General features: G+C 41.9%; 1 protein-coding gene across 1 annotated transcript in view; it reads right to left on the reverse strand.

The window, feature by feature from the left end:
* LOC8041950 (synaptic vesicular amine transporter-like) overlaps positions 1 to 27,506 on the reverse strand; it is a 72,427-nt gene that overhangs the window by 15,418 nt on the left and 29,503 nt on the right. Inside the window, exons 8-14 of the mRNA XM_040219492.3 lie at positions 26,376 to 26,416; positions 24,619 to 24,730; positions 12,315 to 12,410; positions 10,592 to 10,670; positions 10,178 to 10,229; positions 5,589 to 5,652; positions 2,756 to 2,875 (exon numbers count right to left, since the gene is read on the reverse strand). Of these exons, the coding sequence (XP_040075426.3) occupies positions 2,756 to 2,875; positions 5,589 to 5,652; positions 10,178 to 10,229; positions 10,592 to 10,670; positions 12,315 to 12,410; positions 24,619 to 24,730; positions 26,376 to 26,416 (564 nt within the window). The remainder of the gene's footprint in view (positions 1 to 2,755; positions 2,876 to 5,588; positions 5,653 to 10,177; positions 10,230 to 10,591; positions 10,671 to 12,314; positions 12,411 to 24,618; positions 24,731 to 26,375; positions 26,417 to 27,506) is intronic.

Genomic DNA, 27,506 nt, shown 5'->3' on the forward strand with positions numbered 1-27,506 from the left:
ACGAGGGGCTTGATAGCCGTGTGGTAAAACTTAGTAAAACGTACATTAGCTATTTTAATAAGTTGTACCACACGGCAATCAAGCCCCCCGTACTATTTCGGGCCGTCTGTTCGACTGTAGAGTGCTGTACGTCGAATTAAAGTTTTGGGGTGTATTACATGGGACAAAGGGTGTAACGATACACCCTTTTACACCCTTTTTTCTTGGGAGTGTGGGACTCTCTGGGGAAAGCACGAAAACGTGCCGTTTCCCCCGTTTCTAAGCTGTTATCGGCACTGAAACTTTTTGGCTGCTTTTCGATAAGTCCGTCAAATAGCTTGTGTGCAAAAATTTAAACTGACAACCCTCGCAGCTCTTATAAAGAAATATTTTGTGGTCGAGAGTGACTCCGCTGGGCGAAAAATGTAGTGCAGTGCAGCTCAATGAGGTGAGAGTTACTAGAGTTACCGCGGAGTCGGTGGCGATTTCGTTGAGTTGGGTTTAGCAGACGACAAGCTCGAAGGCTTCGCTAAGCGGAAGTCGCTCACTCCTGGAAAGCCGCTGTCGAGATGGAACTTCCTTGTCATTCATCAACTTCTGTACTTCCTCGAGGACGGTCTCATTGACGGCAAGTTCTTTTGTTTACTCCACCACGAGCGCAAGCTTGCGAGCTTAGCCGTAGGTGCTGCGGTACATTTGATTTGTTTAATCGGCGTTCGAACGTTTGACAAATACCAATTCGATCTCCAAACATCCGACATAAGGATCGCAGCACACCATAAAATACTCGCCTAGCTCCGAGCACAGCGTACATGCTTCAATATTCTTACTTTTGTGCGTTTCTCCCATAGACTTGTGTGTATTGCCTATTGCCTGGTGTCAAGCAATGGCCGCCGGTGTCAACACCGACGGGCTCTTAATCCGCGATCCAGCCTACTACAATAGAGATCACTGGTGTAGTTCCCGTCTTCCGTAAAAAAACTGCAACATTGAGAATAAATATGGAACAGAAAAGCCGTATAATTAAAAGTACTTGAGACTGAAAGCCGATTAGGAGAGGTGAACACATATTCGAATCCATGTTGCTGTAAGTCTCCATTGTTCATTTTGCCCCACCGACTCACAGTGGAATATCAGGGCTACTTGATACCATTTATCATGAATAACGTACCTAGCCTCGAATAAGAGAAACCCCTGCGAAGAAAGATGGTTTTAAGTTAACGCGTAATATTATTATTGGTACCCAGTAACATTCTCATGTCTATTTATTATCTGTTTTTCCCAAACCGAAAAACTCGTTTTGAGCGGTAACAGCTTAAGCGGTAACCGAAATACGATGATGATTACAAAATTTATACAGAAAGGTAGGGCTTTGATCTTCCCCTCTTCTTCGCTATTGGGTCACAAAGTATAAACCTGGGCCGCAAGAATAAAAACGGAAACAAACCCAATTGTGTAAGTATAACTGTAACCGTTACGCCTATAACGTAACCGTAACCGAACCGTTTTCATTATCGGTTTGAGTCCCTGATTTTAACTAATTTTGTATTATTATTGGCACTGACTGAAGCTTAAACTTGCATTTCGGACAAATCCGGGAAGACTACACCCCATTTACGTTGCTCCGATCAGTCTATTAGTGCTTGTCTCCCGGAGTACTTATACGGTCGTCACAGCAACATACCACACGATTGCCGCCTGGCTGGTTATTAGACTGACTACCCGTTGCTATGGTACACTTCAGATTTCATGTTCTCGCAGTTAATTTGTTAACTATAGAGTTTACTGAAGTTTGTTTGCTGAATTTTTAATTTTCCAAAATTGTTAGATCATTTTTTCTACTCTTTGTAATCTCCAAAGTGGCAAATAAAAGTAGGTAATATTTGGACACATCATAGCTTTACCAGGGACAGCCAACCATATGGTTGAAAATCGAAACATGGACGGTTCATTTTCGTGAACCTGGAGTAAAATGACGGATCTTGACAAACTTTGTCAGTCGCCCAATATTTGAGGTAACTGAAGCAGTTTCTCTTAGGAATTAATGACTACAATCTGGCCAAACTGCCTACTAATTGTTTTTTTTTAATTCTTTAGGTGTGTGTGTGTGTGTGATGCGGGGGGGGGGGGGGGGGGGAGGAACTGGCGTGGTGTTGGAAATTCGACTTTTTTCAGAAAAATTCAACAGTCAAGTTTCATATGTTATTTGAAAACACGCAATCCTGCCTTTATTTCATCATAGGGCGACCCAAAATATGAGGGTGCCAACTCTTAGTTTTAAAGATTACTTTCAGAGCACGAGCAAGCACGTTAAATCTCCATTTATTATTGTATTGACTTTGCGCACGGAGTCTAGATTGTGCATCCTGCTAGCTTAGGGATAAGCAAAACGACGTTCCTGCATTTCACCGCAACATGCATGGCGGTTGAATCTAGCGCTTTTTGTATCGTTATAGTGGTGTCTCGTTTAATTTTTTCATACTCTTAATTATGTTAGAAATAAACATTGTTTGACCACGGGTTGAAGAACTCTCCGAAATTAACTAAGAACAAACATAATTTAGGGTTGTAAATCTTCTATGTCCGAACCCTACGACGTCTCGCCCCTCGCTGCGTCCTGAAAACAGAAATTATAAGAACGCAAAAAAAAACAAAAAAAAAACGTATTTGTTAAAAAAAAAATTTTTTTTTTTTTTTTGCGTTGCGTTGCACGAAGTGTCGTGCCGTACTCATTCCCTGTTATTTGTGACAACATTGATCGGGCACTGCGACTCACCGAAACAGTAGGCGAAGCTCACGGCTGTCTCTGCAATGGCGTACACGGTACCGTATGACGCCACGTGTCTCGAATCCACCAACAGGGCGAGTAGGGGCATCATAGCAGCGTCGATGATTCCTAACAAAAAGGTGGCCATCATTGATACAAGAAGGAATCACAATCTCAAGTTCACCCATTTATCTCTCTAGTCAATGATGTTACTCTCTTTCTAAATCATTTAAACTTAGTTTTTTTTCTTCCTTTTTTCCTCGCTTTAGATATGTTCTTGTTAAGTACAAACCACTTGCACACTTCCGCCAGAACGACCTTTTCATTTACTCCTTCCGATAGCCCTGTCCTCAACCACAACCAGCAAGCTTTCCTTGAGGGGTCGTGATATAGACATGAGTGATGAAGGTTCCGGTCTATAAAAACTGTTTAGTATTTTTATGCATAAGAGTTTTTTTTGTTTTTTTTTTTTCAAAGTGTGGAGCAGACGAAACTTGAAGGATATCGGAGTTTCTTCGGGATCATAACAATGCCCACTTGAATTCATTATTTCCTTACATATTGTTCCGACAATGCAGACACATATAAAATAAAAAAAAAAAAATGTACCCGCTTAGCATAAACGTGTCGCATCTTTTCCATTCGCTTCATGAACGACCAAGCGCAGCTAAAACGTAGACGTGCAGCGGTAATTATGTTCTACTATCTTTTACTACCTGAACGGGAAGGGCGTTACCAGGCTTCAAGCAATTTGGACTGTTAAAAATGGCCCAGTGGTGCCATGACGTGGCCAATAGTGTGTTCGGACCCAGAAATGCGATCGGTGCTGGAGGACTGAGGAGTAAGCTTAAAAATCGCTCTTTGGCACGAAAACTGCCTGGCGCATATGTGTCCAGTGTGACTTCATGGATTTCCCGGCACAAAGAAAAATTCAGAATGTGGAGCACGTTTTTGGTCTCGTCATTCTTAAAGGGGCCCTCCGGAGCTTTCTGCGATCGTCTGTTTATGTTGTCATATTGCGTAGTAGGTGCAAGTTAATATGTATACAAAGTTTTAGATTACAAAACCGTTTATTAAGCAGATGGCAGTAGTTATTACTATATAATTCATTATTTTACTCGCATATAAATTATGGCCATCTTATATGGGGAACCACAACACATACCAATCTTCAAAAGATATTTATATTACAAAAAAAAAAAAGATATTAAGAAGCATTTCTCATGTTACGCTGGATCATCGAATGAACATAGTCTTCAATCAACTTAAAGTAATGAAAATGTTTGATTTATACAAATATCGTTTATGTTCGAAATGTATGGTAGAAAAAAATCTATCTCAACATTATCTCCAAGACTTAGCAAACCTAACAAAAAAGGTATATGCATATCCAACGCGAACTGTAGAACCATGGGAAGTACCATTTTTCAGAACTAATTACGGGAAATACACTACATCATACACCCTTCCGACTACGCTGAATCAGTTAAGTGGGGAAAATATAGAGCTTAACTATATGTCGGTGAACAGCTTACGGGAATTAATCCCACTCATCTCAATCCAAACCTAATAGAAGCTAAGTGTTGATATAGTCATCTTAAACCAGAACGCATAGAAGAAAAGTGTTAATTTTTTTAGGGGTGGAAGCTGTTTTTTGCCGCGTTTTGTCTACTAATGCTAGTCTGTTCAAACTGAATTCGCATTATATATTGACACTAATCACTTTTTCTTTCGTGCAAAGGTTCTCTTCATGTTTTCATTTATGTCCTAATCATATGTAAACAATTTGGTGCCCGCGTCTCAACTGCTGTTTAGGTGGCTCGGGACTAGTCAAGTTGTGTTACAGCTTTTTTTCCCTTTTCACCTTTCAACTGTAGACTCTTGGCAAAATAAAGACATTTATTATTATTATTATTATTATTATTATAAATATATCGGGACTATTTTCTCTTGGAAGACAATCTACCATTCCCTGCCCATCGCTAAAACTTGACCAATGGAAATGCTGCATCTCGCAGTGAATGCGAACGTTATTATTGCAACACTTTTTAAGCTTGTTGTAAATTAGAGTTCGAGAAAAACGTAAACTGATTGTGGTGCGGGAAACATAGTCCGCAATTATCGCTCCAAAACCAGCGGACTATGCTTTCTCCTGGCAAGCTTGTTGCTAGGGGGTGATGCGTCGGCGCTCGGCTCGTCTGCTTCCCGGGGCGCCTGCAGGCGTGCGTTTGCGGGACACGTGTTCCTTCTTCCCGTGGATTCCGACTCCGAAGCCAGCTTTGCGATCCTTCGACGTCAACGAGGCAAACTTTTCCTTGTAATCTGTGGAATGCGACTGCGTATTGCAGTAGCAGCGCGACGGTGCGGTGCGGCGAACGACGACGGACGAGCACAAAGTCCGGGCTCCTTGACGACGGTCCGCGCGTGTTCGAGAGATTCCTCCGCGGGTCGGCGGTCGGCCGCGTTGGTGGCGCGCAGTGACGCCGGAATCCTTCGCTTGCTATTGGCTGACGCGTAAAGAGATGCCCCTCCCGTTTTCCGGGGTCATCTCAGAAAGGGGGGCGTGCCGGGGACTTTGATAGCAATTTTAGTAGGGAAATCCGCCGCGCATGACCGTAATTTTATGATTTTTAGGATCCTTAGGGCCTGTAGATTGAGTTACCGACATAAATAGACCGTCGCAGAACGCTCCGGAGGGCCCCTTTAACATGTTTAGTTGGGAACTGGTCATCCGCATACGTTTCACAGAATAAAACTCGCCGAAATGTTCAGGAATGTGAAGGGCAAGGGCCGCACGTGTAGGTTCGGAATGGCCATTGACCTCACCAAAGCGGCAACTTACCGATGGCCAGGCCTAGCACGAAGTGAGGGACAACAAGGTACAGCATACTCGTAGCCTCGGGAATCTGCAAATCGGACAACGGAACGAATATGCCGCTGTACTTATTAACTCAAAACATTGTCCTCAAGTGTGCTTCTTAAAGGATTAAGAAGCTGATCACCACTATCTATATAAAAAATATATAAAAATATATAATTCTAACCCCATTCTTAAAGAAAAGCTCTTCCTCGTCCCACCTTACGTTTCTCCACGCATTGATCATCAGTACAAAGTCGGCATTCCTCATTCTCGAACCTCAGCCTATCACGATTCTTTCATTCCTAGGACATCACCAGAGTGGAACCACCTTCCGGCGTCATTAATATTATTACCCTCGTTAGATGTGTTTAAAAGTGCTGTTACTAATTATTTTTGCGAAAGTGACCCGTGACCTATTCCATGTCTTCTATTACTGCTTGTATGTTGTTTTTTTTTCCACTCACTCCCCTCTGTAACGCCCCCAGGGCCTTGAGGGTATGTAAATAAATAAATAAATAAATCTACGGTACCTACCTATTGCCAACAGCAATCAAGATGGTAATATATATTTACTCCGAAGAAATGCCCCTTCTACAAGGAAACGTAATATCGATCGAATAAATCTTGAAAGGAACGTACACACGACTGCCACTGTAACCGAAATTTTGAAGCGGTTGGAAGTACACCAAAAAACTAAAGTCTGTGGCGTCGTTGATGTTGAAGTCAAGGGGGCCATATTAGGAGGGAGATTTCTTTTCAAATCGTGCAAGAAAAAAACCTAATGTCTCAAACATTTTTGAAACAATATATATATGCTGAACCAATTCTTTTCTAGGACGAAACTGAAAACCGTTTTTGCCTCATATAATTTAGTTTTCGAGATTTTTTTTTTTTTTTTTTACTTCTAAATGACCAAAAACGTATTTTGTAATTGGGGCGATCGTCACAGATCCCGTAATTGGGAGCTTCTCCAGGCTCCGATACCTCCCGCACAACAAAGAAACTTTTTTACGTTGTTTCCTAAACTACATTACAGACGTAAGATGTTCCTAAAAGTGTTTTATTGTTTTTATTTATTTTTTGCAAAATATTCAGGGTTTCGACCCTTTGACGATAATCCAACCGATTTAGATGATGATAACCTTTGTTGCAATCAATTTTATGACAAACTATATATGGAATAGAGACACACCATAAATTGTATAAACAATTGTAATTTTTATATATTTTTGTTTGTTTTTGTACGAGGTTAAAAATTATATGTGGTATAGTGTTGGGCTTTTAAATTCGTACATTCCAAAACACGATATATTTGAAGTCCAATTTTAAGATGCAAATCTAGGTCTTAGCCATTTCTTTCTGCCAGATTGTTAAATATTTGTTGGAACTTACTCATTGTGTTGGGTGGCTTCAATTTAACAAATAATCGACACATTATGTATAATATTTCATACATACGTCCAGCTTGTTTACTTAAAAAAATCAAAGAAATCGCGAGTAAAAAGAAAACATTTCTTTGAAGGGGCCCTGCAGTCATATTTAAGCGCCATCCTTTTTTGCGGTTTCCACGTCTCTTGGGGTTCGGGCAAGCCAGCGGGCACGGAGAGAGTAACTGAATATCAGTGCGTCATATTTTAACCGGACGACGCGGAAGGCTCCTTTACCTACAGGTGGGACCCGCGGTGCCGAAAGCGCGCGATATCTGACGTCTTTGGTCCTAGGCTTACTACTGGTCAGAGCCGCTAAAAGCTTCTTTTTAGTCGAAATACAAAATATAAGCGGCGCGAACCGTTTAAATTATTTATAAAAGTAGTTCATGTTCTGCATTCTAGATCAGAAGAGACAAATGCAGTTTATAAATTACAGAAACAAGAAATGACCCGCCGACATACCCGCCACCACACGGTGGAAAAGGTGGCGCATACTAGAAAGGTTTAGTGGGATCAGGCACCGACGAGCGGCGAGCGGTGGAAGGTCCCGGATGTACGCGGCGGCGCTGCGGTCGTACACAGCCTCGAGGATCCGACCGGTTGCGGGCGTTCCGAAGGCCTTCGGCGAGAAGGTTTGGCTTTCGGTTTGGACGTTTGGCGGCATGGCAGCGCGAAGTGACTCCCGTTCTGAACTGGTCTTTACCCCGTGTTTGCTGTCGTTTGTGTCCAATGAAGTGTCATGCCGAATTAGTTTTTACTCGCGCAGCAAATGCTATGCGAGTCGCCCTGGCTGCCCGCTTCATACAGCCTATCCAAAACATGTTTTAATGGCGCCCTCTCGAGCCGTCTACAAGGAGTGCGGCAGCCGTGAAGGCTCGCTGAGCTCACTACCCCTCCTCTAGTTCACGGCCGCCCATCAAGCGACCTAGGTACAGTCGGGTGCAAAAGTTTGCGGGGCACGGGAGCGCGTGCCGAAATGCATCGCCGCGCCGTCGGACGGCGCGCCGCCGCATTAAGGAAACGCGCTTCGCGCATGCGCGTCTTTCGTGCTCGCAATTGTGTTTCTTTCGCTCGTTCCTTTTCGACGAACTCCTGATAACAGGAGTCGGCGCCAGGGGCGCGAGTTAGTGCTTCGCTGGGTGTCATGCTGTGCGTCTGCTTCAGCCGCCTCAGCCACCGCGCTTTGTCATGGAGGTCGCGTAGGGGGAAGGGGGGAGGGGGGGTAACCAGGCGCTCCGTTACCCAGCGCGGCTGCTGAGGCAGCTGAAGAGGACGCGAGGCATGACAGCCAGCGAAACGGCAACTTGCGCCGCTGGCGCCGGCTCCGGTTATCAGGAGTGAGTCGGACAGAAACGAGCGAAAGAGACATGACTGCCACCACGAAGGGCGCGCATGCGCAAAGCGCGGCTTTTTAATGCGGTGGAGCGCCGTTGCACGGCGCGGCGATGCATTTCGGCACGCGCTCCCGTGCCCCGCAAACTTTTGCTCCCGACTGTACTCTCATGGTAATAACCCCGGTACAGTGAGAGTACAAGAGTTGTGCTTGTCACGCACTTTGCTCTCACGGTATTCGTCTATAATTAGTTTTGTTTTGGTTTTGTTAATATAAATAGCTCGGCTGCTTTACCATTATTTCATAATTCTGACTGAGGCACAATTCCACATGGAACATATTCAAACGCGGATTTAAATTAGGCTTGTTTACTTTTCAAATTAAAATAACTACTTATGTTTACAGTATTTTTATGTAGTTTTAATTATTTTTTACGCATTAAAGACAGTAAGGCGAAGTTTCATGAAATAAACTTGTTTTGAATGTACCTGCTCGCTAGCGCCATTTGCAAGTAAAACGTTTTCGAACGCTTTACGTGACACGTGGCTAAGGCTCTCGTAATTTTGTGAACCACGCGGACGGGCGCGGACCGCGTGCCAAATGCGGCGGACAGTTTTGAGTGAGTCGGATTAATCGTTCCTACTTTAAATAAATATCAAAAATCAGTTTTGCATACTGCGGCACTAAGTTTCAACTTTCGAAGTAGGTGCAGCTTGTGATACACCATATTAGTGCAGAACAAGTCTTGCGTCTTTTTCAGCTTAGAAATACAAGTTAGAATCTTCTTATGGCAAGCCAGCAAGTGAAACTTTGCATGTCAAACGTGAAAAAAAAAAAAAAAAAGACGGTGTAGGCCATTTTCTCCGCTTAATTGAATAAAACTATTCAGAGGCGGCAGGGATGCCTGCACTTAGTTCTTGTAATCTGGCCAAAGCATTTGTGTGTTTTTATTGAAAAAAAAAAGGCTTAGCACAATGTCCGTTTTAGATAACCTTTTTTTTTTACTTTAACCTTCCGACGGAAATTTGTTTTCGCTAATGAAGCGCAGCATTAGGCTGCGATTACGCAGCAAACTATAGTACCGTAGCACATGAAACTGATTTCTGTTTATTTGAAGTTGAGAGAACTTCAGACGATTCACTGGCCTCAAGCACTCGGTCATTCTTATTCTCTGCAACGAACGCAGGTTCCGAGCTAACAGCGAAGTAAACACGCGTGTTCAACGCTGCTGCAAGGTATGCAGATGTTCCCATTTCTACCCATTGTACACATATGCGTGATCCTCTCGCGATTAAGAAACCACAAAGCGCACCACAACAAATGACCAGGAGACCACGTTCAAGTGGCCTAGGTATTCGCTTTCACGAGCCTGAAACACAATCTAAAAGTATTAAAAAAAAAAAGAAACTTAGAATTTTTCTTGTTACGAGGCCAAAACGTCAAAGGTCTTGTCTTCACCTTGTTATCATTTGTATGCCAGCAGTTTTCTTAAGCTTACAAATTATTTCCTAAACCTTAGTATCCTTTGTTGGGAGAAAACACTGCACTTCAGAGCCATGCAAAAAAAAAAAAAAAAAAAAAAAATGTGGGAGAGAGGACGTGCATACGAGAGAGAAGATTCGGACGGCAAACGAAAGCTTGGCGGATAGCGCCATGGTACGGCAGCAGCCATCGTCTGAAAGACAATTCACCGTTGGGAAACGTCTTAAAAAAAAAAAAAAAGATTGAATGTGGTTTAGAAAGGGTTATGGCGATCACACACACACTTTCGGGTTTTCAAACGTCTATAGAGGCGTTTTTTGGCATACCAACGCAGCCGACAGGGCAACCAGCACGATGCAAACAAAAGCCATTCGCCATCTGCAAAAAAAAGGAGATTGCACAAGTTTTATTTCTTTGTTTTTGGTGTCTTTGGACACATGTAGTCCTAGATGAATGCTGAAATCGCATAGTCAAAAAAAGAAACGAACCTTATCAGCTTCGTTTCACCACAAATTAAGACGTTATTCTAAGTTTTTGTCCGGCAGTTAAAACTCCAAAGTAATTGTCCAAGGAAAACGTTAGCTATCTATATACAACGGACGAAAGTTGCTCTCCTTTATAGCATATTTAGCGTTTTCTCCCAACAGAACAGAAAATAGTGTCATGATCAAGTTCTAATATTTTTTTCCGAAGTTGCCATTTTGCGCTTAGGTCTCAAGTTGAATCTCAGTGAGCCTTGCCTTCCCAGCGCCAAAGTCAAGCTTCCGAAGAATTTGGCTCCAATCAGGTATCCCAAGCTGTCCGGTATGAATACGGTCCCTGGGGAGGAAAGACGAGTGACATATTGATCCATTCGGATATTCCGCTGCCCGCTTTACTGGACGCTCCACTAAGCAAAACAAAACACACCAATAAGAATAAAAATCACGCGTGCGAACTATCGTATTTAAAATCTCGTTTAGAATATGCACTCTTTAGAAAGGCAAAGAATTTGCAAATGTCAGGGTCGTATAACGTCTTTATTAAGATAAATGGATGTCCGCTCATTGTTCCTTCTGAACGTATCTTCGCAGGTTCAATGCGAAACACTATGAAAAATGATGCTATACGTTACATCGATCCTCATTCGGCCTGTTTGCTTGCGCTTCGTACCCAATCCTATGGACAACATGAGATGGCCTACGACAGGGCGGTGAATGACCAAGCCTTGCGAGACATTCCCACTACCCATACGTGACGCGGCACGAGCATAAAAAATTAAAATAACAGTAATAATAATAATTATTATTATAATAATTAATGGAACCACAGAAATGTGGTCTTCAGCCGGCACTTTCTTGGCGGAGTAATTTTCAGCAGCCCGTAATGAGATGCTTCGTTAGCCTCCGTTTTACTCTTTACTCTCAGTTATTACTTTAGTGGTACGAAGGGGTCGGAAACTCTCAATCTGCCTCAGGCGAGTGGTACGCAAAAACATAGGGTGCAAAAAAACAAAAAAATTATGGCAAATATCTCAGTAATTGTGTTGTATACGTGGGACGGTCTAGTATCCTAGACGGTTAGCGATACTTCGAGTTTCCAGACGCGACACGCCTACGTTCAGGGCGCTCTTCAACATATAGTTTAACGTGTACGATGTGTAGACTTGATAAAATAAATAAATGTATAAATAAATACTACTGCTAATCGGGCTGATAAACCTGGCGATATTCCAGAGCCTGCCATACTCTCGAGCAACCCTCCCTCAGTGCCTACAGGTGGTCGCGTTCCTCCTTGCTTACCCCTGTGTTCACATGGTCGCCCTGCTAACCAGTCAGCGTCGAGCAGCTCACTCATCCTCTCCCACCCCTCAACCAATCAGTGTCGAGCATCGCGGCCACGCTTTTATCCATGCTTCGCTTTTGTGCACCCGAAAGTCCGAACACCTAACCAAAAAACGTCTAAACACTCAGCTTGCCATATACTTACCGGCGCTGATATAGCTTCGGCAATCTTTTGTTTCACCTCTAGCCTATGTATTGGGGAGGCGTGCGCTCTTTGAGACTTACTCAGGCATCATTTCTTTTGGGTTCCCTAACGTGAGTATTTATGCATTTCGAGACACGTTTCCACTCAAACTGCCTCTCGATTGATTCGAGGCATTACTCTTTGCTATTTTTTTCCCGAATCAACATACCCAGGGAGGAGAGTCCGAGGTAACGCAGTCTCAATAGCAATAAGGAGTGAACGCCTGTCTTATCGCATGCGAGTGCATTCATGTTATAAAGAGAGGTCGCTCTCCCTCTCGTGATTCGCTCAGCTTATTAAATCGACATCAATCGATGTGTTGAGTGCATCGCGCGGTAAAGTAGACCACATGAAGGGGTCTCTGAGAGTAAAAAAATATATTGTTTTGAGGCACGCTTCGTCATTCTGTTACTCGGAATGAGCGCGGGGTTGTAGCTCAGTGTCAGCCTAGCTCACCCAGTTGCCACTTGGATGGAGCAAGGGCGTCCATAAGCCAGATGGGTAGACATGGCTCCAAGATGGCGATGGCAGACGTAGACACTCCGATAGTGCCTGGACAGATGAGAACACCTTGTTTACGTGGACATTTATGCTCAGCTCTGTAAAATGCATATCCATCCGCGAACGCGCAACTGAGAAATTAGAAAAAATAATTATGAAAATGGAGCACGAAAGCGCGAGCTTGTACTAAACGGTGCATGTACTATAGGTTGCCTAGTGCTTCGTCCTAAAAACCCAGCGAAAACAATGGAGCGTTTTAGAGGCTCTTCATCGGCGTCTGGGCCGAGCGGTGTCCACGAATGTCAGCGAATGCCTGCTTCAACAATGAAGCGGTACGAAGGCGCCGATGGGACCAGCATTTTGATGAGGACGACTGCGGGCGCCCACACCGGAGCTGCATTTAGAAATGCGATCCAAAAATTTGATCTTAAAGGACCTAAAATACTCGCTCGAATGCGGTGGATGAAGCCTCGTTTGTGCCATACTCTCTGCAAACCTCTCACGATGGCGCTGTTGCCCTGAAGATAGTTAAATCCCCCAAATGGAAGAGAGCAGAGAGAGGCGTATGTACCTGCATTACTTTCTTTTTTTTCTCCATCTTGATAAGGCGAATATTACACAACGTCTGGCACCCTATGTATGGTGGAATACAGTCTCTATCACTGGAGTCAATATCTTTCAAATATGTCCCTGGATTTCCGCTGGGCCTGCATGCCATTTGAAGATGTAGGATCGCAGACCGCCATGCGAAGCTAATTGCCTGCCCGGAACGTAGTTCATACTTTGTGAGTGTCAATTTGCTCACAGCTGTGTACCAGAAAGTATGTCCGGAACTTGAGTGGTGGCCGGCCTTTGTGAAGATATGGATAATCAAAGAATTTGAACAATTCTAAGAACCCGTCAAAAGCGTGGCACGCGGCGTTTCATTCACGTCTTCACCACCTTCATTTTTGTGCAACAATTTATTGTATATGTTTTAGTGACTTGTGTTTTGCATTGTAATTCTTTGCTCACAAAAAAACAAAAACAAAAAAAAAAAACGGCATTGAAAACAGAAATTGGTGACCTTGCGTGTTAATCCACGGCTAGTCGGTGCACAACAGTGCAAACTCCAGCTTCCGAATTTCGGTTGTGATCTCAAACTTGGCCCGTTTCGAAATGGAATAGCATCTTACAAAATTGCGGTTGTGTATCCCTACCGCGCAATGCACGTAAACAAGCACAGGCTGGCAGCCCAACTGCACTGGCCAACGTTTTTTTTTTCTTTTACCTACAGCGTGTATGTAAAAATGTCGCATTATACCCTAAGTGCAGGCTGAACTCCCGCTTTAAAACGCATAAGGTTTAATCCGACTTCAGCACGAAGTCTAGTATGTCAATGAACCAGCAGCTGGCACTGAGGAAAAAGTCGCATTTTAGTTCGATGTTTTGGGAGCGTGAGGTTAGTCTCCAAAAGGTGTTTTTGAGACATTGTTTCACGTTCTATAGAGAAGAGAAATTGCCGGAAGAGTACACCAGCTGCTAGCCTGGGGTGTTCAGCGTGAGTAACACAGCAGGGATACAGATAAAAATGAACAGGGGTGGGGATTGAGCCCAGGATCCCTGAATTCAGTAGCGCTACCGATCCCCCTTCCAAGCTATTCTATATCAATCAAATTGAAACTATAGCTAAACTAATGAGAAACTGATATGATATCGATAGCGACCCGTATTCGTAGTTATGTCTGTAATGACGCCCATGGTTTTATAGCCGAAAAGTGTGACTCTTTCTTTGCTTACAAAAAACAACGATACCTTGAGGTTTGTGAAGAAAGGTAAAAAACGCAGGCGAGCTGGTGAATGATATTAGAGCGTTGTTCTGTCCGTTTTTTTATTTGATTTTACTGTCTCAGGGTTACTATGGATACCTTGAGGCTTATATTCTTTTAGAATAAACATTTTAGCTGGCATTTTACACTGGGCTACGCATGCTGACGTCAGTGTCACGCGCCATGTGTGCCCTTTAATGGTTGATGTCCTTCCCTTCTCTACCGCTAACAAGTGCGGCTCGATGCTGAGACCTAAAAAGGGCCAATAAAAGGCTCATCAAAGTTAAACCTTCACATATAATTAGCACAAAGGATACACGTATGAGCACGTAGCTTTGACCGGGGATCTTCTGTACGAGCTTGCACGAGGAAATGCAATTAACTCGGCTTGTTGCTTTTGATGTTAATCTCTGTTCATGTCAAGTGTAGCGACTTTGAGGCAACGTCGAACGTTCTGCAGGTCTGCAGACTCAACATGGATGTCGTAGTGATGGCCTCTGCTTTTCTCCAGCCCTCGCATTATTTTCGCTGCAGCTACGTGGAGGGGACCACGTTGCAGCTGTGCAGGCGTGGAAAACCAAAGTATGCGAAGACTTTCCGGAACCTCTGAGGTCTCAGACCAGTCCTGGTCTAGATAAGCCTCTTTCTATCGGGAACTTCAGAGAAGGCGACGTCACCCGGCTGCCATGACCTGACTTTATAAACAGGGAGCTCGCTCCCATTCAATTGTACATCCACAAATGTATGAGTGTGTGAAGCAGACACACGGGATTAAATAGGCACCGCAGAAGTCGCAAGTAGTCCACTACAAATGTTACGTGACGCGCTCGAAAGACATAGGAGGAAAATTGTATTCGGAACTTTCAGCGATGGTGGTACCGCGGTGTGAGAATCCCGCTCCCTAGCTCCTGGATGATCGGCTTCCGAATGAACGTGCTTACTTACACCTTCCCAAGGTGGAAGTGTGAGGTACGGCTCTTATGTCAATCGTATTTCACAAAATTAGAATTACTTACGCATCACGGACCCAACGTCGTACTGCTATTTGACGACGATCATCCAATTCACAGCCATTTTGATAAGAACTAGCGCGCCCCCTGTAGGCCGTGAAAGTTTCGAATCATCGCAGAATACTCTTTGCGTTGTGCTGCCGCTCCGCCCAAAAACTACTAAATACGGAAGAGTTGCGCCACAGTTTAGGTTTTTCATCTTATTTTACTTGAAATAGAAGCTTAAATATACCCATTCTAACTCCTTCCAGTAGGTAAGTATACGTTCTTTATGCAAATGTCTTAGCCTGAGAACCTATTTCTAGGATGTGTTAAAATATCGCCCAAAAACTACTAAATACGGAAAAGTTGCGCCAGAGTTTAGTTTTTTCATCTGATTTTACTGGAAATAGAAGCTTTAATATACCCATTCTAACTCCTTCGAGTAAGTAAGTATACGTTCTTTATGCAAATGTCTTAGCCTGAGAACGTATTTCTAGGATGTGTTAAAATATCGCCCAAAAACTACTAAATACGGAAGAGTTGCGCCAGAGTTTAGTTTTTTCATCTTATTTTACTTGAAATAGAAGCTTAAATATACCCATTCTAACTCCTTCGAGTAGGTAAGTATACATTCTTTATGCAAATGTCTTAGCCTGAGAACCTATTTCTAGGATGTGTTAAAATATCGCCCAAAATCTACTAAATATGAAAGAGTTGCGCCAGAGTTTAGGTTTTTCATCTTATTTTACTTGAAATAGAAGCTTAAATATACCCATTCTAACTCCTTCGAGTAAGTAAGTATACGTTCTTTATGCAAATGTCTTAGCCTGAGAACCTATTTCTAGGATGTGTTAAAATATCGCCCAAAAACTACTAAATACGGAAGAGTTGCGCCAGAGTTTAGGTTTTTCATCTTATTTTACTTGAAATAGAAGCTTAAATATACCCATTCTAACTCCTTCGAGTAAGTAAGTATACGTTCTTTATGCAAATGTCTTAACCTGAGAACCTATTTCTAGGATGTGTTAAAATATCGCCCAAAAACTACTAAATAAGGAAGAGTTGCGCCAGAGTTTAGTTTTTTCATCTTATTTTACTTGAAATAGAAGCTTAAATATACCCATTCTAACTCCTTCGAGTAGGTAAGTATACGTTCTTTATGCAAATGTCTTAGCCCGAGAACCTATTTCTAGGATGTGTTAAAATATCGCCCTAAAACTACTAAATATGAAAGAGTTGCGCCAGAGTTTAGGTTTTTCATCTTATTTTACTTGAAATAGAAGCTTAAATATACCCATTCTAACTCCTTCGAGTAAGTAAGTATACGTTCTTTATGCAAATGTCTTAGCCTGAGAACCTATTTCTAGGATGTGTTAAAATATCGCCCCAAAACTACTAAATACGGAAGAGTTGCGCCAGAGTTTAGTTTTTTCATCTTATTTTACTTGAAATAGAAGCTTAAATATACCCATTCTAACTCCTTCGAGTAGGTAAGTATACATTCTTTATGCAAATGTCTTAGCCTGAGAACCTATTTCTAGGATGTGTTAAAATATCGCCCAAAATCTACTAAATATGAAAGAGTTGCGCCAGAGTTTAGGTTTTTCATCTTATTTTACTTGAGATAGAAGCTTAAATATACCCATTCTAACTCCTTCGAGTAAGTAAGTATACGTTCTTTATGCAAATGTCTTAGCCTGAGAACCTATTTCTAGGATATGTTAAAATATCGCCCCAAAACTACTAAATACGGAAGAGTTGCGCCAGAGTTTAGTTTTTTCATCTTATTTTACTTGAAATAGAAGCTTAAATATACCCATTCTAACTCCTTCGAGTAGGTAAGTATACGTTCTTTATGCAAATGTCTTAGCCTGAGAACCTATTTCTAGGATGTGTTAAAATATCGCCCAAAAACTACTAAATATGAAAGAGTTGCGCCAGAGTTTAGGTTTTTCATCTTATTTTACTTGAGATAGAAGCTTAAATATACCCATTCTAACTCCTTCGAGTAAGTAAGTATATGTTCTTTATGCAAATGTCTTAGCCTGAGAACCTATTTCTAGGATGTGTTAAAATATCGCCCAAAAACTACAAAATATGAAAGAGATGCGCCAGAGTTTAGGTTTTTCATCTTATTTTACTTGAAATAGAAGCTTAAGTATACCCATTCTAACTCCTTCGAGTAAGTAAGTATATGTTCTTTATGCAAATGTCTTAGCCTGAGAACCTATTTCTAGGATGTGTTAAAATATCGCCCAAAAACTACTAAATACGGAAGAGTTGCGCCAGAGTTTAGTTTTTTCATCTTATTTTACTTGAAATAGAAGCTTAAATATACCCATTCTAACTCCTTCGAGTAGGTAAGTATACGTTCTTTATGCAAATGTCTTAGCCCGAGAACCTATTTCTAGGATGTGTTAAAATATCGCCCAAAAACTACTAAATATGAAAGAGTTGCGCCAGAGTTTAGGTTTTTCATCTTATTTTACTTGAAATAGAAGCTTAAATATACCCATTCTAACTCCTTCGAGTAAGTAAGTATACGTTCTTTATGCAAATGTTTTAGCCTGAGAACCTATTTCTAGGATGTGTTAAAATATCGCCCAAAAACTACTAAATACGGAAGAGTTGCGCCAGAGTTTAGTTTTTTCATCTTATTTTACTTGAAATAGAAGCTTAAATATACCCATTCTAACTCCTTCGAGTAGGTAAGCATACATTCTTTATGCAAATGTCTTAGCCCGAGAACCTATTTCTAGGATGTGTTAAAATATCGCCCAAAAACTACTAAATATGAAAGAGTTGCGCCAGAGTTTATGTTTTTCATCTCATTTTACTTGAAATAGAAGCTTAAATATACCCATTCTAACTCCTTCGAGTAAGTAAGTATACGTTCTTTATGCAAATGTCTTAGCCTGAGAACCTATTTCTAGGATGTGTTAAAATATCACCCAAAAACTACTAAATACGGAAGAGTTGCGCCAGAGTTTAGTTTTTTCATCTTATTTTACTTGAAATAGAAGCTTAAATATACCCATTCTAACTCCTTCGAGTAAGTAAGTATACGTTCTTTATGCAAATGTCAGCCTGAGAACCTATTTCTAGGATGTGTTAAAATATCGCCCAAAAACTACTAAATACGGAAGAGTTGCGCCAGAGTTTAGTTTTTTCATCTTATTTTACTTCAAATAGAAGCTTAAGTATACCCATTCTAACTCCTTCGAGTAGGTAAGTATACATTCTTTATGAAAATGTCTTAGCCTGAGAACCTATTTCTAGGATGTGTTAAAATATCGCCCAAAAACTACTAAATATGAAAGAGTTGCGTCAGAGTTTAGGTTTTTCATCTTATTTTACTTGAAATAGAAGCTTAAATATACCCATTCTAACTCCTTCGAGTAAGTAAGTATACGTTCTTTATGCAAATGTCTTAGCCTGAGAACCTATTTCTAGGATGTGTTAAAATATCGCCCAAAAACTACTAAATACGGAAGAGTTGCGCCAGAGTTTAGTTTTTTCATCTTATTTTACTTGAAATAGAAGCTTAAATATACCCATTCTAACTCCTTCGAGTAGGTAAGTATACATTCTTTATGCCAATGTCTTAGCCCGAGAACCTATTTCTAGGATGTGTTAAAATATCGCCCAAAAACTACTAAATATGAAAGAGTTGCGCCAGAGTTTAGGTTTTTCATCTTATTTTACTTGAAATAGAAGCTTAAATATACCCATTCTAACTCCTTCGAGTAAGTAAGTATACGTTCTTTATGCAAATGTCCTAGCCTGAGAACCTATTTCTAGGATGTGTTAAAATATCGCCCAAAAACTACTAAATACGGAAGAGTTGCGCCAGAGTTTAGTTTTTTCATCTTATTTTACTTGAAATAGAAGCTTAAATATACCCATTCTAACTCCTTCGAGTAAGTAAGTATACGTTCTTTATGCAAATGTCTTAGCCTGAGAACCTATTTCTAGGATGTGTTAAAACATCGCCCAAAAACTACTAAATACGGAAAAGTTGGGCCAGAGTTTAGTTTTTTCATCTTATTTTACTTGAAATAGAAGCTTAAATATACCCATTCTAACTCCTTCGAGTAAGTAAGTATACGTTCTTTATGCAAATGTCTTAGCCTGAGAACCTATTTCTAGGATGTGTTAAAATATCGCCCAAAAACTACTAAATACGGAAGAGTTGCGCCAGAGTTTAGTTTTTTCATCTTATTTTACTTGAAATAGAAGCTTAAGTATACCCATTCTAACTCCTTCGTGTAGGTAAGTATACGTTCTTTATGCAAATGTCTTAGCCTGAGAACCTATTTCTAGGATGTGTTAAAATATCGCCCAAAAACTACTAAATACGGAAGAGTTGCGCCAGAGTTTAGTTTTTTCATCTTATTTTACTTGAAATAGAAGCTTAAATATACCCATTCTAACTCCTTCGAGTAGGTAAGTATACGTTCTTTATGCACATGTCTTAGCCTGAGAACCTATTTCTAGGATGTGTTAAAATATCGCCCAAAAACTACTAAATACGGAAGAGGTGCGCCAGAGTTTAGTTTTTTCATCTTATTTTACTTGAAATAGAAGCTTAAATATACCCATTCTAACTCCTTCGAGTAAGTAAGTATACGTTCTTTATGCAAATGTCTTAGCCTGAGAACCTATTTCTAGGATGTGTTAAAATATCGCCCAAAAACTACTAAATACGGAAGAGTTGCGCCAGAGTTTAGTTTTTTCATCTTATTTTACTTGAAATAGAAGCTTAAATATACCCATTCTAACTCCTTCGAGTAAGTAAGTATACGTTCTTTATGCAAATGTCTTAGCCCGAGAACCTATTTCTAGGATGTGTTAAAATATCGCCCAAAAACTACTAAATACGGAAGAAATGCGCCAGAGCTTAGTTTTTTCATCTTATTTTACTTGAAATAGAAGCTTAAATATACCCATTCTAACTCCTTCGAGTAGGTAAGTATACGTTCTTTATGCAAATGTCTTAGCCTGAGATCCTATTTTTAGGATGTGTTAAAATATCGCCCAAAAACTACTAAATACGGAAGAGTTGCGCCAGAGTTTAGTTTTTTCATCTTATTTTACTTGAAATAGAAGCTTAAATATACCCATTCTAACTCCTTCGAGTAGGTAAGTATACGTTCTTTATGCAAATGTCTTAGCCTGAGAACCTATTTCTAGGATGTGTTAAAATATCGCCCAAAAACTACTAAATACGGAAGAGTTGCGCCAGAGTTTAGTTTTTTCATCTTATTTTACTTGAAATAGAAGCTTAAATATACCCATTCTAACTCCTTCGAGTAGGTAAGTACACATTCTTTATGCACAAAAATAGTTACGGTGGAAAAACACTTTTTTATATTTGTGGTCTTTAAAATGGCGTTTACGCGCAATTAAGAAACTCGTACTTTACCTCCTCTCAGGAGGTGGTGGTGGGAGTAAAGAAAAGTAATTTTGTAGAAATGAAAAGTGAATGGAATATGCATATTTTTGGAGATTCTTGTAGATAACAAAGTATGTGCAATTGATTCCTTGGAAAGAGCCATATGTGCTTTTAACGACGTACCATTTCAGGGGATGACACGTCACTGCAGACATGGGGTAGCTAATCCAGAGTAGGACAGAAAATAGTAACACAATATGGCAACGAAAACATTTTTGCGAGATCTCTGATCATGGTTGCTAGACTGTCGGCATGATCAAAAGGATTGCTGAACTTTCCCAGTATAAAATGCTCTGCCCTCTCTCAGAGCCGTATATATGGAGAGTTTGGTGAATGCAAGCAGCCATCAGGATCTGGGGCGGAGCGGCGAAGGAGGCGCCGCCGTCAGCACAGCACATCCTCCCCGTGCCGCGGCGCAAATGTTTTTTTTTAATCAGGCTGAAATTACATGAAAGTATAATTGTAAGAGTTTGATGGAAATAGAGATTTTCAAGGTGCTCAGGGCTTTTACTAAACCAGAAAAGGTGAGACTGAAGAGAAATGTTTCCTGTAACTTTAGACGAAGCTGCGAACATAGAATGCGAGTTCGGCGTTCGGGTCGAATTTCCCGCGGAGTTAAGTCCACGGTTTCAACCGTTCACTCGCTCATGGCCGCGGCTGGGTGCTTTCTAAATGTCGCCATGACGAAGACGTCACGTGCCTTTCCCCTTTAAGTTATGAAGAGTCGCAAACTTCCCACTTTAGTGTGCTGAAATGAAATACGTGAGTACATCCTCACCTACATATTGTGATTTTTTTTTTTTTTTTGGGGGGGGGGGGGGGGCATATGTTAAGCTAATTGCCTCCGCTGGGGGAATGTTCGTGACTACTGGTTGGTCAGAAAAGCTGTCAATCAAGGCGCCCATGGTTATTGAAACAATTTCGGCCAATGACGTGCCCTTACTTTTGCCCTATTCAATGCCCTATTCAATCAATGACCGCACTCTCCAAATATACGTCTCTCTCCTTTCACGACCGAGGGCGCCGTCTCGTGTCGATCTTTTGATATAAACTTTTAAGATAAAGACAGCCGCGCACGAATGTATTGTTTATGTTACTTAAAGCTAGTGTTGTAGGCGTTATCGAGAAAAACAACAACAAAATACGTTACTTGTTACTGGCAAATAAAAGGAACGCGTTACCGACCTACGCTACCTCAAAATAAAAGGAACCCGTTACCGATAAAAAGTAACGCAAATTACCTTTCCGTTACTTTTTTTATTTATAAACTGGCCGTAACAGCGTTTTTCGACACCAAGAAAGAAGGCGTAGGCGTTTTTCCTTCTTCTAAGTGGAACAGACAGGCAAAATTTCGAAGGTATGTGGAATGAGAGCAATAATTAATGACTTGGCGCCTATACTTCGTTTCAGCTGAAGTTCAGACGTAGCCGACGTTACGACCTAATGGGACTAATCAAGCAGAGTAAAAAGCGAAAGTCACTGGGCCCTTTTTTGTTTCTGATTGGTTCAGCGATATTAAATCACGTCCAAAAAATGAAAGCCGTTTACAACTCCCTGTAACGCCGAATTAGAGCGCAGCTCTTGAGGAGGAGAAGGGGAAGGTACGGAGAGGAGGCTATGCCCCTCCTCCTCTCCTGCTCGCCTCCCATTTAAGGGAAAATGTTCCGCTAAATTTGGCGGGGAAATTTTTCCACTAAATTTAGCGGGGAAATTTTTCCGCTAGATTCAGCGAGGAAATTTTTCCGCTAAATTTAGTGGGGAAAGTTTTCCGCTGGATTTAGCTCGGAAATTTTTCCCGCTAGATTTAGTGAGGAAATTTTTCCGCTAGATTTAGCAGAGAAATTTACCCATAATGCACCGCGCGGTTACGCCGACGGCGACGGCGACGCTGCTCAAGCCGGAAACGGGCGCCTAAGAGCTGTGCTTTAAAACAAGTCGAACACCATTATGACCCCTGTTTGACGCTTTCTGATTGGTCCCATCAGTTCGTAGCGTCGGCTGCGTATGGACTTCAGGTGAAAAAGCATAAAAACGTGGAGGACGCTTAAGATTCGCCTTTAAGAGCGGAACACGATAGCGTCATCCGGCCCCGTTCGCATGGGCTTCTCATTCGCTTCTCATGCTCTTGAGATCGAATCCTGCCTAAAATTCTTCACATTTTTCTTTAAGGCACACTCACTACTTTATAAAGTAAAACCATTTGAGACATGCGGCGACCTTCAATTCGCATTACATGTCATGTTTCTTAATCCCTCTCATTCTACGGGTGACGTCACGTTTCACGTGAGAGTTGTTTGAAATTCCCGCGCGAGTTCACGTGGCTGCGACGTCATGACCCTACCGACCAATCCGGATTTTCCCGTCACGCCACTGACATCGGGTTTTCAGCGACACGAGCTCCTTAACGCTGTCCCGTTAAAACACGAGAAAATTTTAAGTACTTTTCTCAGGTCTCGGAAAGATGTAACCAGTAACGTAACTATGTTACTTGAAATAAGTAACTTAGGTATGTTACCCGTTACTGTTTAGAAAAAGTAACGAGGAAGTTACTACATTACAGAGAAAAGTAACTCGTTACCAGTAACGCGCCGTGACTAGTAGCGCGTTACCGCCAGCAGTGTTCAGAGCCCATGAATAAACCACTTGCTAAATCCCCCTAGCGCTTTGCCACGTACTCGAGGAATCATGGGACCTTCAGTTCCCTAGTTATGGATAATTTGGACCAATTCGATGCTTATGCACTTTTGAGTGCAATCCGAAGTCATCCTGAATGAGCATCGTGTAGATTGCAGTGAACTGTCATGCCACTTTTAAAATTTCTAGTCAATGTCAGCGTTTTTCAAACTGTGCATACAATCCACCCTTCAAATGACATAGCTGCAGAAATTCCTTACAATATTGTCATTCTCGCGATTGTTGTGTTAGCAGAAATTGTGTTTAGCATTTTTAGCTTTTCTAATTAAATATCCGCCTCTTTGAAGTAGTACAAGAATGAGAATATTGTAAGATATTTCTGCAGCACGATCAACCAGGTTGAAGGGTAGATTGCATGTGCAATATGAAAAACGCTGACATTGACGAGAAATGACAAAAGTGATATGACTATAGGTCCCGGCATTCTACACAACGCTTATTCAGGTTGACTTCGGAATACACTCAGAAATGTGTAACCATCGAATTGGTCGAAATTTCCGGTCGCAAGGGAGTGAGTGCAGGCGTTTGGGGGATTTAGTAAATGGTCTATTGAGTTATGACCATAATTAGACAACATCAGCAAGTTGTTCAGTGCCCCTTTAAAAGTCGACAATCGTGGAAAGATGGAAGGAGGGGGGGGGGGGATTACTGAAGATAGAACCAAACGTAGTACTTCCAGTGACGCAGCTGCAAACCTCACGCGAAAGACGATGAGTTGAAGGGGACCTCGACCTTCGATTCATTTAATTTCTTTTTAAACTAACAAACGCAAAAAAAAAAAAAAAATCTGTAGGCTAGCAACTTTAGGTCCCGCAAATATTGTCGAAAATTGTTGCACCGCCCATTTAAGAATATTGGTTCACGACGAGTCTAATTTCAATTTTAAGACTGATGCCAGCTTACTAATGCATTTGAGGCAGTATACATGCACCGCTTTGGCTTAAAGTGGCACACGGCCGACGTTACCAGCCTCATTAGCTATTTTGACTGCAAAAGCGCGTCACGTGAACTTCAGTTTGAACGGTGCGATATGCGGAGCCTATGGTGACGTGACATGACACTGACGCTGGTGCGGATTATAGTGTCCACAGTGGACCAGCATAAAATAAAACGTACTGTGGTCATGGAGGTCTAGCCCGAAAATAATTGTAAAAGATGGTACCAAACGTTTCTAGGTGCTTCTCAAAAAGGAACATACGTACTGTTTTTTTCTTCAAACGCGGTGTAGGAAGTTTATATTAAGCGGTGAAAATAAATCACTTTCGTAAGAGAACAGTGACGCGAATCTGATTTGAGACTTTCCTACTTACCAGTGACAATAAGTACGTAGGGATCCATAAGGAGTGTGAGAGAAGACACTTGGCGTAACAAGGGCTGGAATAGAAGTTTCACAAATCTCAGCCTTTGCACGATGTCGACGATCTTAAAAATCCACCTCAATTGAGAGGTCGAATTAAGGAAGGGGAGCGACTTCTAAACCTGTGACAAAATAAATAATGTTTCTGTATCAAGCATTTGCGTTGTTTTTATTACAGCTGAATTGTATGTACCAATGATGCGGGTTAGATATTGTGTGTGTTCACCTCAACATTCAACATGGCCTATTTTAATTTAAACGTACGTGTATACCAAAGACCTAGAGGACGGTGATTCCGACATTGAAGAGTCCAAATAGTCTGAGATGCAAATATTCACGAGTACGAATGCTTGCAGCATATAAGTCGTCCACAGATTTCCAACTCTCAAAGCTCCGGTGGTTTGTCATTTGTCCGTGCGTGTGTATGGGAGTGTATGTGTTTGTACATGTGTATGTATGTTTGTGTGTGTGCGAGCATGTATGTGTGTGTACATCTGTGCGTGCGTCTGTGCGAGTGTATACGGGTGTGTGTGTATGTGTGTGTGTGTGTGTGTATATATATATATATATATATATATGGCGTGTGTGTGTGTGTGCCTGTTCATGCATGAGTACATCTTTATGCCTGTATGTTTGTGTCTGGTATGCGTGCGCGTCTATGTGTTTGTGCGCGCGCGCGTGTGTGTTTTAAACTATATGGCTTAGATTTCTGAAGCCTGACAATGGAAGTATATTACGGAACGGGGTAATGCCGCCCCGTGGGGAATATTGACTACTCATGCCTCTCGTTTTTCACGCTAAAAATCGGCGCCTCTCCTGCATAGCTGGCTTCCTCTCATCGAAAAAGAAAAACCCCTGCGAGACCGGACTTGTCAGTTACTCTAGAAATAGACGAGACTCCGTGTTTCTCGCAAAAGTATACATCAATCGAGACTGAAAGATTTTAAGGCAAATTCCCGGAATTTTTAAGGCATACTTTGCGCTCGCATGTCATTTAGTACATTTTGAGGGCACGTGTCTATCATAATCACCTAGACTGCTTTTAACATAATTCATTTTTTCCAGCTATCGATGATTGTAATACACTACCTTGTAGCACAACTCAGGTTAATTCACTCAACAGTTTTCTGCACGAGCTGGTCGATACAAGGTAAGCTGACGGACTACCCTCGTTTTTACTTACGCACTTTATACGAATAGTATTGAGCTGTTTCGCCTCACTGTACGCATCTGTCCAGGCAGCGAGAGAGTGTTTAACAACTGGACAATTAACTCATGTTTTTTGTTTCTCTTGGAAGGGCAGGATTGCTACTGTTCAATGACGAGATCGCATGCTCTATTTGATCAGGTAGTTACTACTTGTGGTATGTTTGAAACGCAAAAAAGAAGCGCAGCTAGGGCGCGGAATATGCGCCAACCCATGCCACGTAAACAAAGTATATAGTATTACATCTTGGCCGGACGTACCCGTTGTTTGATGCACTTTCGGATACTGAAATGCTCTAGCTATTTCATTCTGGGGGACTACTCTAGCGGTAAATTACTGGTACCATTTTTCGATCAATTAACTTGCTATTTAGAAAAATATTATGTAAAATTGAAAAAAAAAATGCTTACTATAGTGGAGTTTCCTTACTCTCCCTTATCTGTATGACGGAATAAAAAGGAAAAAGCGAAAATTGCGGGTAACTTCGCAGCACTATCACTCACCGTTTCCTCGTGGGTGGGCAGGGCAAGCAGGGCGCACAGCACTGCAGGCAGAAACATTGATCAGGACGCATGTCTACTGTTGCACGTTTATTTATGTGATCTACAAATAGCGTTTTTTTAGGACTGCTTTATTTACCGCACACGAGTTTAAGCATAGGGCAATGCTTTCAAGTGACAAAAGCTGAAAAAACGTGCGAGGCTATCAGCCGTGCGGGTGACAGTACATCGACATTAACAAGATACGCTGCAGCGATAATGAAAGAAAATCCCGCGCCATACAGTTGCATATTGCACTATGACTGTTTAATTCTTAGCCCTGCCTGATTCGGCGTGATCATCGTGCCAGCGTGCCGTCTCGCATCAGTACATCACGATGTTGGTTCAAGAGCCCGGGCTGGTAGTCGTTCAGCACTGGATGCCTTTCTCATCTCCACGCACCCAGACTAACTTCCCGCAGTCTCAATTTCCATAAAATACTGCCGTGAGTGAGCGCCGCTGTTAAACTCGGATTAGGTAGAGTAATAGATCATACACATCACTGAAATAGCCAGTCTGGCCATGATATCACAAATCATACTCGGGTCTCGATACTTGTGATCTCTCATGCTCGGCGTCCGGGCTAGTGTTGCATGCGGGCACGAACGCGTAGCGTGAGCACGAATGGTATTCACCAACATGCGGCTCTGACGTCACGCAACTGCGGTGGCGCTACCGTCGGCCCACGGCGCATGCTAAGACTCCTCACGCAAATCTGGTTTCTGCGCACTCGCAGTGCCCACACCTGTTGTGGGCAAACGCTGACTTCTTTTCTAAACAGCACGTCTGTCTACAACATTAGCAGGCTTTCATCTGCACAGGTTTTCTCACACGAGCAAAGCGATGTCGGCGGCCAAACTCCCTTGCCAACAAAGCGTTTTTTTTTTTTTTTTTTTTTTTTTGTGATTATACGTTGGTCACGAAAACGCTATCGCGTTCCTGACCGTCGTCGATCACTTCATTTGATTCGTATCCTCGACCATCTGGATGCTTCTAGCATCGATGCAGTCTAAAAATGGCTCACACGTCCTCTTCTCGACCGAGTAAATATAGATGTCAATCGCTGAGACCCGGCAAGTGAGGTCGACGTTAACG

Source organism: Ixodes scapularis, unplaced genomic scaffold, assembly GCF_016920785.2.
Source record: "Ixodes scapularis isolate PalLabHiFi unplaced genomic scaffold, ASM1692078v2 PGA_scaffold2__306_contigs__length_199485367, whole genome shotgun sequence".
Classification (NCBI taxonomy): domain Eukaryota; kingdom Metazoa; phylum Arthropoda; class Arachnida; order Ixodida; family Ixodidae; genus Ixodes; species Ixodes scapularis.